This window comes from Artibeus jamaicensis, unplaced genomic scaffold (genome assembly GCF_021234435.1).
Source record: "Artibeus jamaicensis isolate MK-2021 breed Jamaican fruit bat unplaced genomic scaffold, CSHL_Jam_final contig_233, whole genome shotgun sequence".
Lineage (NCBI taxonomy): Eukaryota > Metazoa > Chordata > Mammalia > Chiroptera > Phyllostomidae > Artibeus > Artibeus jamaicensis.
Genome location: NW_026521486.1, coordinates 49,163,840 through 49,176,748, shown reverse-complemented (window position 1 = coordinate 49,176,748; position 12,909 = coordinate 49,163,840). Strand labels below are relative to the sequence as shown.

The following is a 12,909-nucleotide window of genomic DNA, read 5'->3' as shown; positions in this document are numbered from 1 at the left end:
GTAACCCACACCTTCACTGTAGAAAAGTAGAGACTCTAGAGAGAGTAGGAAGAAGAGTAAGAGACTTTAACCCAAGTTCAGGATTTGGGAGATGCCTGAGGGCTGTGGGTGATCACCACTGTGAGGTACGGCTTAAGGAGTAGTGAGGATCCTCTATTTAATAATTATCGCCACTTACCAAGTGCCCGTTTAGATCAAGTACTACATAACCCGGTTCAACACGGTAGTCTCATTTATCCAGTCTCCACAGTAGCCCTTACAGTATTGATAGTTTCCAGAAATTAAGAAACTTGCCCAAAGTCACTTGACTGGGTGGAGCTGAATTATATAAATAATATAAAACTTTTCTACAAGTTTACTGTAGAAAATACAGTTAAAGAGAAGAAAATATAAGTGAACCATAATCCAGTATTTATTGATTACCCAGGCTATCTCAGACCAGTGCTCTCTTCACTGTGCTGCTTGAACTGCGTTTGGCTGTTGTTTTTGTCCTGTACCTTCTTGCATCACTTTGTTCCCCAGAAAGACTAGCCTCTGATTCTTCTCCACCTTTCCTTGCTCAGGTCAGAGAGGCCGGGACGACTGGCCTGGGAAGCTCTGCCAGGATGACTTAAGGGCGTGGGACCTTTAACGCTGTCAAACTACACAGCCCTGCCCTTTGGCTTTTTGTCCCCACCCCAGCACTTTTGAACTTGTATCCTTAAGTGCTCCTTTTAATAAAAGAGCACATTTACTCCTCCTTAAAATGCTCCCTCAGGGAGTTCTCCACCCAGGCCCTTGTCTGAACACGGCCACTGTTCTGCCACACATCCCTCCTTCCTGGTCCTCACGGTGAAGTGGAAAGAACCATTTTCAAGCTGCTTACAGTAACATCAAAATTATTTCATATTCTGTAGAAGTTTTTTGTGATATGAAAATGATGTATAATTTTACTTTTGTATTTTATTACACAGTGAATACATATTTATTATAAAAAGAAATACAGCCTTGGCTAGTATGGCTCAGTGGTTTGAGTGCTGAAAGGTCGCAGGTTCAATTCCCAGTCAAGGTGTATGCTTGGGTTGCAGCCCAAGTCTCCTGTTGGGGGCATCTTTCACACACTGATGTCTCTCTCCTTCTCTTTCTCCCTCCCTTCCCCCCTCTCAAAAAGTAAATAAAATCTTTAAAAAAATAAAAATCAAAAAAATACAAATGCCCATAATCCATGATTCAAGGGTAACCCATTAATTTCCTGATATTTTTTCTTCCCAAATACTTTTCTTTGTTTATATTTATAAATGTACATGTGTATTAAAAAATGGGATCATGTTGTCTTATAATTCGCTTTATTTCCACTCAAAAGTATCTTATGAGCATCTTTCCATGTTAATAAATCTGTGTTGATCACATGACTTGTCACTGAGAAAAGTAGTGTCCAGTTACCAATGCAAAATGCCAGTTTGATCCTCGGGGCCCCTCTGGGGCAGGGCAGGGGCAAGGGCAAGGGCAAGGCAGGTGAAATCAGAAAGGAGATGACTCATCCGTTGTGGGGCGGCGGGCAGGTAGGCGCAGCCAGGAGTGCTGCTGGCGGGTAAGGTAGCACCAGCTTCCGGAGCTGTTCGTTACCTGAATTCTTTCTTTCCCAGAAAACTTTTCATGCTTCTTATATCTCTCCAAGCCATACATGCTTCTCTCAGTGAATTTTGTCAGCTAAGATTTAAACACTGAAATCAAACAGTTGTTTTTATGTAACTTGTTTTCAAGCCTTGGAGCTACTTGGTGAAGTGGCTCTCAGAGTATATTCAGGAGAGTAATAGGGTGAGAGTCTTAATTCCCAATATAGCTGCTAATCCTGCTTAATTCCCTGAGGTCTTTCAGTCCTAGGTGGTTTGTATTTTCTTTCTTAGTTGAAAGACCGGTAAAGTCACAAACTACAGGTACGGAGGGCAAGAGGGTAGTACTGAAGCTCATGGTTTGTTGGGAAGGTGGTGCTGTCTATTTAGGAGTGCTTTCAGACTACGGAACATTGAATTTTATTTTAATAAGGGTGTTTCCTCTATTACTGGGGGCTGACACTGACAAAATCCAGGTTGTTTTCAACCTGTCTTATATTTTGAAGTTAATTCCATTTTGACCCAGTTGAAAATGAACTCTTCTTAGATGTTTAAATGTCCGTCCTTCAATCAAGAGAGTGGGTGTTGGTATTTTCATATAAAGTCTGGATAATTTTTCAGCCAAAGGATCTATAGAGTAGTGAATTTTCTGATTCCTGAGAATTTACACATGGACAAACATGAAGAGAAGAGCAGGGGGAAAAGAACTGGATTCTTATGTAAAAATAAAATTTGTTTATATGCACACAAATTATGTCAGCTATGATGAAATATCATTTATGCAAATACATCTAAAAGCCTGATGAAAAGTCTTTAAATGTCTGCAAATAGTTTCAATCCTTGATGCTATCCACAACTAATATAATGCATCATTTTAGCTGTATTGCAATCTTTGTCTTTAAAATAAGAAAGAAAAAGCAGCATTCACCATGTAATTTTGTGGCTTGCAATGATGACCTTTTATTAATGCATATTTACAGTGCTTAAAAGACTTAGTATTTGCTTTTACTTTCTCGTTTTCCCTATTAATCCTGGGATAAAAATCTTTCGTCTCCACTGTAACTGTCATTAGATCTGGGCTCTCCTTTCTTCTCATTTTGTCCTTATAAGGCTATCCTGTTTTATCACTTCCTGCTTCAGCTCCTGACTTTTTCTCTCTTCCCCTCGCCCTCTCCTGGGTGGATGCTTTTCCTCCATGTGGCTGGGCTGTAACTGTTCACAGCTGTCTGCAACGCCAGTGGACCTGGAGCAGCCTGGAGTTTTAACTTTCCTTTTGCAAAGAGCATCATGTTTGAATGTTTCAGCAGGCAAGTTATAACTGGCACTTACTTCTTGTTCTTCTAGAACACTGAAAATCTCCCCCAGCACTTTAGAAGGGGAATCCTGACTGTGTTAAAGAAGAAGTGGGAGAACCCAGGGCTGGGAGCCGAGTCTCTCCCAGACTCTCTTCGAAACAGCAGCACTGAGGTCAGGCACAGAGGCGACCGTCCTGCTGAAGTGGTGAGCAGCTCTGCCTCTGGGGCCGAGGCCAACCGGGAGGAGCGGGTCCACCCCAGACCGAGACGTGGGTCTCCTGCTGAAGCCCACACTCAGTATCCATACCCTCTCATTGAGGACAGTGAGCGTCTAAAAGACCACACACCAGAAAGTACAAAAATGGAAAATTGTCTAGTAGGAGAATCCAGGCATGAAGTAGGAAAGCCTGAAATCAGTGAAAATACAGAAGCTGTGAACAAAATAGAGAAATATAACGTTCCGCTGAACAGGCTGAAAATGATGTTTGAGAAAGGCGAACCAACGCAAACCAAGGTAAGGACTGGGAGGGTTTCAAACTTGCTAAAGCCGAATCAAGTAAATCAGCAAAGCTGGTTTCTAATCCGGACAGTTTGAGTGCTGGCAAGCGTAGTCGGTCTGTCTTTTAAATGAAGTTAAATGAGTTCATTAAAAACCTCACATTATTTGCATAGATGCTAAGATTTGTGAATCTCCAACCCGATTTCATGTGAAATCAAATGCACACTGGGCTTCAGGTTGATGTCCAGAAATGAAGAGAGTTTGATATGGTTGGGTTTTGTGTTTTTGTACGCTTGCCCTTTTAATTTGTCTTCCTGTGTCTTTTGTCATTTGTCGCTTTGGGGGCTGGAATTACTGCTGAATCGTTCTCTTGGACACAGCTGCAGGCTGAGTGTTAAGGCTAGAGTTTAACGTTAAGACTGAGGCTTAGTTGTCTCTGCTAGCTGAATCCCTCCTCTTCTTCTCAACTTCCTCATCTGTGCCTTCCAACAAATGTTTTCTATCAGCTAAAGTCCTCTCCCAGGAAAAATCAATGAAGATAGCCAGACTAGCTGTAGCCTTCAGGATTTTTGACTTGCAAATGCACAGGGTTGCATTTTCCTACAACTGCTAATGAAATTTGATCCTTCGTGTGGATTGCAGACCAGGTCCCCAGAGGGAATTACTTAACTAGAAAATGAGTTACATATGCTGGTGACTTATAACACAATCCAGGGGCCGCAGAACTGGTAAATTTTTCCAGTTTTCTCATACTTTCCTTCATATCTGGCTTTGTCCATGAGGACGGTTTGTTACAGCAGTCTTTATAATGAAATAAACAGATCTGATGGGAAGCAAAGCCATCATTTACGTTAGATTCTGTCTAGATGGGAGAGCTGAATATTTTTAACTATTTGGCCCAAATACCTGTATTTGTGAAGTAACAGTATGAAGCACTCTTTCTGAAATAAAAATGAGATACGTGTCCTATCCTCAATTATATTTGGAGATGACTTCGTTAGTCTTTTCTCATGAAGTGCGGTTCCTGGAGCTTTGCTGCCTAGAAATGTTCTTGAATTTTTAGGGCTCATCTATTTGAGAATGTAGGAAGAATCTTTAAAGGTTTGCAAACCTAGAACCCTCTTCTGTGAATGAATTTTAGCTCTATTTTAACACCGAATCCAGTTGGCAAGAGATGTAACCGCAAAGCAGTTTTACGACTTTTCTTAAGCTCTCATCCCTCCCAACTTTTAGTCCCTCCAGGCCTGCCAACTCCCTCTTTCTTCTTCATGGTCTTAATAAAAAAATTTTTTTTAATTTAAATGGGAAGAAGAATTTTAAATGGAAGGAAAAAATGTCAGAAATCCTAAATAGAGAGGAAGGGGCTTTGTTGTGACTCAAAGCACCATTGTACGTCTCCTCCTCACAGACCCTGCTAAGGGGCAGGATGGCTGATGTCACGCCTGCACACACAATGTAGATTCAGTGCCAAAGGCTGGTGCGTGTCAAGACTGGCCTAAGGTAGGAAATGACTGGGACTGCAGCAAACAAAAATGCTGATTATGCGTAAGGATTTTGTGAGAGACTTTTTTCTCGTAAATGCCTGGTGGGAGATGGGTCAGAACAAGCCTATCTCTTTGTGGCTGGCCAGAAAGAAGAAAAAACTCCTTATATAAAAAACTCTGAGTCCCCCAGCCCAATTTCATAGGCACTGGGCAGCTAATGGTCTAAGAAGATGGGGGGAGGGGAGAGCTGTCCTAAGATTGGGTTCTTTAAAGTGCCTTATCAAATTTCTTAATAGTCATTTGTCACTTAATGGATCGCTTGGGGCATGTAACACACTCAGCCCTTGGTTTTGTATAGCTGTGTCTAAATGAGTACCATTATCCATATTGGAAACAGTGTAGGTTACTTGAGAAAGTGTTGTCTAGTATCTCAGTAAAACTTAAAAATTTTGTCTAGGTTAAGGAATAACTAATCAGTTTGAAACTAGGGTATGGTTATTGTTAACATAATTTCAGCTTTAATATGGGTAAGGCTTTTTTAATCAGGAAGTCATATAACTGGATCTTTGGAAGGAAGCTCTGAGAAATATAGAAAAAAACACCAGAAATCTTTTTAGGAGCAAGAGTATACAGGTAAGAATGTCCACTTCTGGTCTGACCAATTAGTACCTCAGTGAGATAAAGGACTATTATTGGGAACATACTGTGTGAATCTTTGGTACCATAAATGAACTTTATAGAACTGGACTGAGTCTCAGCTGACTAGCTGAGCAGAGTGCGGGAGCACATAGAAATGGAAACGCACAGTCTAACGTTGGGTCCTCCTGAATCTTTCTATCAGAGTCATTTACGGGAGACTAGGTCCACCGGCGTGAGTCTCACTTTTCTTGGTCTCGTCCCTTTTGTTGTAGATGGTTTCAGTTCTTGTCCACTCTCTTCCTGATCTTTTATTTGCCCTCCTGTTTTTATTTTTAAGGTTTTTTCTAAAGTTTATTTTTAGAGAGAGGGGAAAGAGAGGTAGAGAAACATTGATCAGTTGCCTCTCTCACACCCCCATCCGGGAAACCCAGCCACAGTCCCTGACCCAGAATCTAACCAGTGACCTTGAGGTTTGTGAGAGGACACCCAACACACTGGGACACACCAGTCAGGGCTATCCTCTTGTTCTCTCTCTGTCTCTATCTCTCTTTTTCTGTCCCCCCCACCCTCTCTCATCTCATCTCTTTCCATGACTCCAAGAAATGAATGTCCAAACTAGATTCTAATCTTGAACTCTTAACCCAAGCTTCATTCAGCCTTATATTTCTGGTTGTCAGCCAGATCAGACATCTCTCTGTGTATGCCCCTTAGGCACTCCAATTCAAGAATGCTAAGAAAAATGATCTTTCCAACCAAAACCTGCTTTACCTATCACGTCCCTTAATGCACCACCATTCACCAAATCTCCTTGTCTGTAAAGCTGGAAATCAGTTTGTCCTTCTGTCCGCCTCCTCTTCTTAGTTACTTACTAAGCCGTGTAAGCAAGTCTACCCTCTACACACTTCTCAAGTATGGACCATTCTGTCCAATCCCATAGCATTGCTATAGCCTCCCCTGTTGGCTTCTCATTTTGTTCTTCCCGTGTTCTTCCACACTGTTGCTATTTATTTTTCTAAATAAAGTTGCAAATTATGTTACTCACTTGATCAGAAGTTTTCGATCCCTCAAAATTAGTCCATATTTAATAATCAGGTCTTCCACAATCTGAACGGAATCCACCTTCCCAGTCTCACAGCCAGTCTTAGTTGCAAACCCTGGATTATTCTTCATTCTTAAAATTATTCCTGCTTTCCCCATAGTTGCTCCCTTTTAAAATCTTAGTCCTCAAGGTCTATTAAGACTATGAAGCCTTACCTGTTTCTCCCAGGTATATTAACCCCACTTACTCACTCTCTTACAGAATTTTCTTTTTATTTCCTTTTGGCTACTTATATTATGCTTCCTTTACTGGTCATGCATAAATTTGTATACTTTCCAGTCTACATTTTCTTGCAAAGTGATGATGTGTTCCTTCTCTAGTCGTCAGCCCAATGATTTGGCTCTTAGTGTTTATTTAATAAAAGGAGGAGTCACTGGTTCGATTCCCAGTCAGGGCACATGCCTGGGTTGCAGGCCAGGTCCCCAGTAGGGGACACATGAGAGGCAACCACATATTGATGTTTCTCTCCCACTCTTTCTCCTTCCCTTCCCCTCTCTCTAAAAGTAAATAAATAAAATATTTTTAAAAATAAAAAGAAAAGAAGCTTAGAACTCAATAAAAAGAATCAATTAAAAATGATTTCTCACTTATTTTCCCGCTTCAGTGGGTAGGTTGTCAGCTGGTTTAGTTGGATGTTATGGCTCTAATTCCAGTAAGCACAGGAGTGACGGAAAATGTAACCTGTCATCATTACTAGGAAAAAGAACCCCTCCAGTGACGTACACTGAATGTGGTTTAGCATCCCTAACTTCCTGTATATGCTGATCATTGTTTTATGTAGCTTAGGTGACTATTATGGGCACCTTTTATTAAAAACATAGCTGATTAACTAGTTCTAATGAATGTCCAGTTATTGTCATATTGACATTTGAATGCATAACCTTTAGAAGCCAGGATGAGGTTATTTAAAAATTAAAAACCTCTTCTTCCATGGCCAGGAATAATAAAGCAAGGAAGGAGCATGTGACAAGTTCCTTAAGTGTGGATTTTTTCTGTTTGTTTCCTAACATAGTTGGTTCACACAAATCAGTGGATAAGAGAATAAAGACCAAGTATTTAGATGGTATATTTCTACCTTCGTAACCTATTTAAATGATTGTTTTTTGCTTGGATCAAGATTGAACCAATTAAGTGCCATGTGAGAAAACAGGGCTGGACTATGGATGTCCCTTGATTCTTTGACACCAGCTCTGACTGCTGCTTCTTCCAGGTGTTTCCATCTTCTGGGAGCATAATTAATAAAAGAAGGAGAAAAGGAGAGAAGAAGAAAGAATGCCTCTCACAAAAAAAAATTCCTATTTTGTAAAATACATAAATACACACTGCTCACCCTGTGGGAACTAACAAAGGAGAGGAGGCAGTCATGATAAGGCAATAAGTGAATGGAATTAAAACTATTTAGAAAGAAAGTTTTCTCTCTACCTTTTCCCCTATTTTATTTATGGTATATTTTAATGCTTCTAATTAGTCATGTTTTAATTGTGTTGTTTTATATTTCAAAGGTAAATAGTTCAGTCAGCTAAAAACAGAAGTATCTGAAATAAAAATGGGAATTTCCCTTGTCCACCCACTTTTCACTCTTTTGCTACTTCCCTCCCCTTAAACTTCTAAAGCCATGAATTTCCCTTAGAATTTCTGTTACTCTTCTCATCAGGACCATATATTAATGGCGATCATTAAAATGCCAACAAAAACTTCACTTGTTAATATGAGAATTCAACTATCCTTCTTTAAACAGTCCAACATTTTTGTGGTTTTCCTTCTTGTAAGTTCCTGGAAGTGACACTTAGTATCTCATTTGCCTTTACATAACACTTAACAGTGTATCTGTGTTGGTGGAGTGGAGCGAGCCTTTGAGAAAACAAGGAAACTAAGCTAAAGTCCGATCCGTGTTCGCCAGATATTTTATCCATAGCCAGTGCATCTGTAACCTACATCAAAGCAACAATTTATGTTTGCCTTCGTGAAGAATGTGTAGGTGTCCATAGTGAATCTCTGCATTGTTATAAAATGATCCATAATGTTTTATTTTCTCCTTTCATGGTTAATAAATAATCACATGTGTTCCCTTGTCTACTTAATGTTATCTTAATAAGACCTTTCTTCTGCTTTCTTGATGTCTCAAGTAAATTACTTAGAATTAAATTCCAAGAATACAATTCTGAGAATGTTTGTAATTGGTATTAGTGGCATATTTTTAACTCATAATTTTAAGACGGGCTTAGAGAGGAAAGGGATTTGAATAACAGTTAACATCATCACGGTCACCCTAATGTAGAGAAGTATATCTTTAACTTGCTTATCGAGAATTATAAATTTTAAATTGATCCAACAATTACACTTCCATTAGATACATTGCTAGTGCTTTAAATATGGATAACTGGGTTTGTTAAATAAACACAAGAATTATCTTTTTCTCTCATGTTGAAGAATAATAGCAGGGGACTAGAACATTCTCTAAGCAATGTTGGCTATATTAGAGTTTGGAGGTGCCAGGAAGACATCATTTCCCCCTCAGATGTTACCACATTTGTCTTTTTGCTGTGGGACTTAATCCTGGATTAGACAATGTAGGTGGGTATCTGCATGAATGTATTAGTTATTTTCTCTAGCCTTCTAACTTACCAGTGGGCTCCAGTGAGTAAGAAATCCCTATCAAGATCATTGACATAAATTCCAGAACTATAAGGGACTGTAAGAGGTTATTTAATCCAGCTCACTGCTCCCAGGCAGTTAAGATATTACAGTCCATATTTTACAGGTGGAAAGGGCCAGGGTCAGAGGAGTTAACTGATATACCCAATGTCATGTGGCTAATTAATATCAGAACAAGGACTGAAATTGTGTGGTACCCTTTCTACCATGTAACACTATCTTCATGAGTATCATAATAATCATTTATTGGATAAGAGCTACTGGCCATGGACTTACACATCTTTGAAATCTAAGGAAACAGAAAAAATGAAAATATATTAACAGCTCTATTCTCAAAGAATTTAGCTATCTTTCCTCTTCCCACATTATATAGTCTCTTAACTAAAGAAAAACATCAGGGAAGTGAAGAGGAGAAATATGTTGCAATACAGCAGATTTGTACTAAAACTCTTGAGTTAGAAGCTTATGGGTTTGGGAAGCTTGTTTTTCTTACCTGTATGAAATAGTCATCTGAACAATCTCTCTCTTACACACACACACACACACACACACACACACACACACACACAGAGTAAACCAGAAAGGAAAAGAAAATGCCAGGTAAGCCAGGAAAAAAGTAATCATAGTTGTGCCCAGTGATCTCCTTACCCCTCCCCGCATACGTAGTTTTTATATGGCTTTAGTCACTGGGTGCTCACTGTTACATGTGCTTTATCTTTTGTTTGGTCTTTTTAATATACACCTTTCAGTGTATCTTTCTAGTTCACATAATTATCCTTTTATGGGACTGTGGTATTTCATTATACTGTGTAATCATTTCCCAGTAAGTAGATTATTTTTTTAGCCTAATAAAACAGCTCTAAGCATCTTGGCAGAAATGGGCTTTTTTAGTTACTTGACATAGGGGGCTATATTACTGAAGTGATGTTATAGTTGAAAGATATAATTCATTAAACATTCTACTTATGTATATTCAGCTTGTACTGAATGTACAGTACGCAAAGATTGTACTATTTTATAGCACCACTAGCACAGTCTAAAGGCATCGTTAATTGTCCAGCACCTCATCAGCATTTGGTTTTACCATTTTTATCTGTTTATGTTAACTTAATAAATGTGAGATGTTTCCATTTCTTTTTCCTTAATTGAAAAAATAACACATAATTTTTGTAGAATGCTTAGAAATACAGAAAAAAGTAGAGAAATACAGAAAAAGCAGAGGAATCCTGCCACTGGAGATCAGTGTTCCCTCCTTCACTACGTGTAATTTGCTCAAATGAAGTCTATTTTTTCTAAGAAGGTCCCCGGAGAAGGAAATGTTTATCTTGCAAAACTCTGAGAAATTAAGGCCAAGTTTTATCTATACCCTGTGCTACCCATGCATGGTTCAGCGCAGCCTCATTTTTCCCAAAAAGTTATCCTTCTTCCACCTTTGAGTTTGGAGGCACAGGAGCCTGCAGGAAGGTCAAAGTTAAAAGGTTAAAGGAAGTGGCTGAGAGAGGTAGAAGTCTCTCAGTAGGTTAAAGTATTGAAAATCAACTTTCAAAGAGAATTTTTTTCTGAATATAAGAGTACAGGGGATGGGAAATCCTGCTTTTCACTTGACATTTGAGACCTAACTTATTTTACTTCTTTTAAGACAATTTCTAGCCCTGGCAGAGTAGCTTAGTTGGTTAGAACATCATCCTAGTACACCAAGGTTGCAGGTTTGATCCCTGGTCAGGGCACATACAAGAATTAACCAATGAATACATGAATAAGTGGGACAACAAATCAGTGTCTCTCTTTCTCTCTCCCTCCTCTCTCTCTCTAAAGTCAATACAAAAAAAAAAAATGTCCAGAGAAAAGAAATTCTATGAACTACTAGCTGAAATCCCCGCCCTCTTAGTCTGTAGTATGTACAAGCTGATGTGTGGATGGCTTCACAGAGAATGTTTAAGGGGCGTTCACACTACACAGAGTTACTACAGTCAGCTGACAGGAAGGAGGACTCGGAGGGGGGGGCAGTGAGGTCAAGGCCTAGGACATTCCAGAAAGTCTTCAAGTGTCTTGTCTCTTCTCTCTTTTCTTAACAGACTATGATGTCTAGGGTTCCCTCAGGCATCTGAATAAAAAAGGGCTGAAAAGCAATAAAACTATGTTACAGAGGAGTATTTCAGTATCAGAATTCCTGTTGTTTTTTTTTTCTGCTCTCCTCTACTTCCTTAAGAAATATTGGAGGAAACTCCTCCTTCTTCCTGTACCTCAGATTACCACTTGCAAAATGAGGATCATGAAAGTTGTAGTAAATGCATCTGAGATCTTGTTCTTCTGCATATTTGAGTGGTTTGGAGATGAAAAGATATTTTGAAAATACTTCACCAGGGATTTCCTTAAAGCTCTCTTAGAGCTGTATTCCTCCCCAGAACCAGTGTCAATAAAACTGTGATTTCCAGAGATGTTTCTCTTTTTCTATTTTTCTAAGACCAAATAGCTTTGCACATTCACTTTTTTTAGTATTTGAAAGAAGATAATTCAGAGTATCGGTACCCTCATAAACCAGAAGGTTTTTTTTTCTTAAAGGCCCTTTATGTAACCTGAAGTTTTACATGAAAAACTAGCAAAGATTGGAAATTTTATGCATCTAAAGCTGAAGGAAGTCTGTGCCCTGGCAGAACATGTGTTCTAATTCTAAATGATCTTGCTCCCAGTGATGCCAGTGCAGGGACTTTCGTGTGACTGTAAAGTACAGACAGAAAACCGAACTCTCAGCAGGTTGTGACATGTAACGTACTTTTTGAATTGTACTTGAACTTTACCTTTGACAAGATGTAAATATTTGAAATATTGCTCTAGTATTAAAAATGAAGAACCTATTCACCTTCAGGGGGGTTTTTTTAGTGTATTTCCAGGCTTTCTCTCCTTTTGAGCCCTGAAGATTCTGATTTTTATAGCAATCATCTCACAGTGCAGCAGCATTTGGGACAAATCTTTGGAATTTCCTGTACTTTAATTATTTGCAAATGAGAAATGTTTTGGGAAAAATGTGGATGGGGGTTATCCTGCCAAATTTATCTTTTCTCTTTGGCAAGTGATCTTCTTTTCCAGACGAGCGACTGCTCCCAAAGCAAGAGTGTGTTGCATCATCTGAGTAACGAGGATGTGATTAATGGTGCAGCTGACCTGAGTGTGATGGGGCGACGTTAGAGTTGCTATCGCTAATTTTGGCTTTTATTAAAAATAGATTCAACTAATAATATAAATAGCAAAGCTGACTGGAGATAAATTATTTTAAATGTGCAATATTAAATTTGCAAGAAACTGGTTTTGTTTTTTGTTGTTGTTGTTTTTTTGGGGGGTATAATACAAGCAGACCAATCCACTGCTCTGACTTCTGAAGGTGGTATGTAGGGATATGGCGATGTGGCTTAAAATAAGTGATAGTTCAGTCTTAAACTTTACTGTTGAGTTGATTAATCCATTGAACTTAGAGGTGTAATGGCTATTTTACTAATGTTGAATTCAAAAGCGTACTAAATCTTATCTCCTGTTACACAGGACTTCAGATATCTTTTCTACTTCATGTTATCTTGAGATATAATTGATAGGATACGGCTGAAGGCTCTCATTACTGTCTTAATACACATGACATGCTGTGTACCAGGGA

The 12,909-nt window shown here is 39.1% G+C and overlaps 1 protein-coding gene across 2 annotated transcripts in view; it reads left to right on the top strand.

Moving 5' to 3' along the window:
• Nucleotides 1-12,909, top strand: part of LIMA1 (LIM domain and actin binding 1) — a 79,727-nt gene that overhangs the window by 43,614 nt on the left and 23,204 nt on the right. For both annotated transcript variants that reach the window (XM_037136606.2, XM_037136597.2), the window contains exon 4: nucleotides 2,937-3,401. In XM_037136606.2, the coding sequence (XP_036992501.2) occupies nucleotides 2,937-3,401 (465 nt within the window). The remainder of the gene's footprint in view (nucleotides 1-2,936; nucleotides 3,402-12,909) is intronic.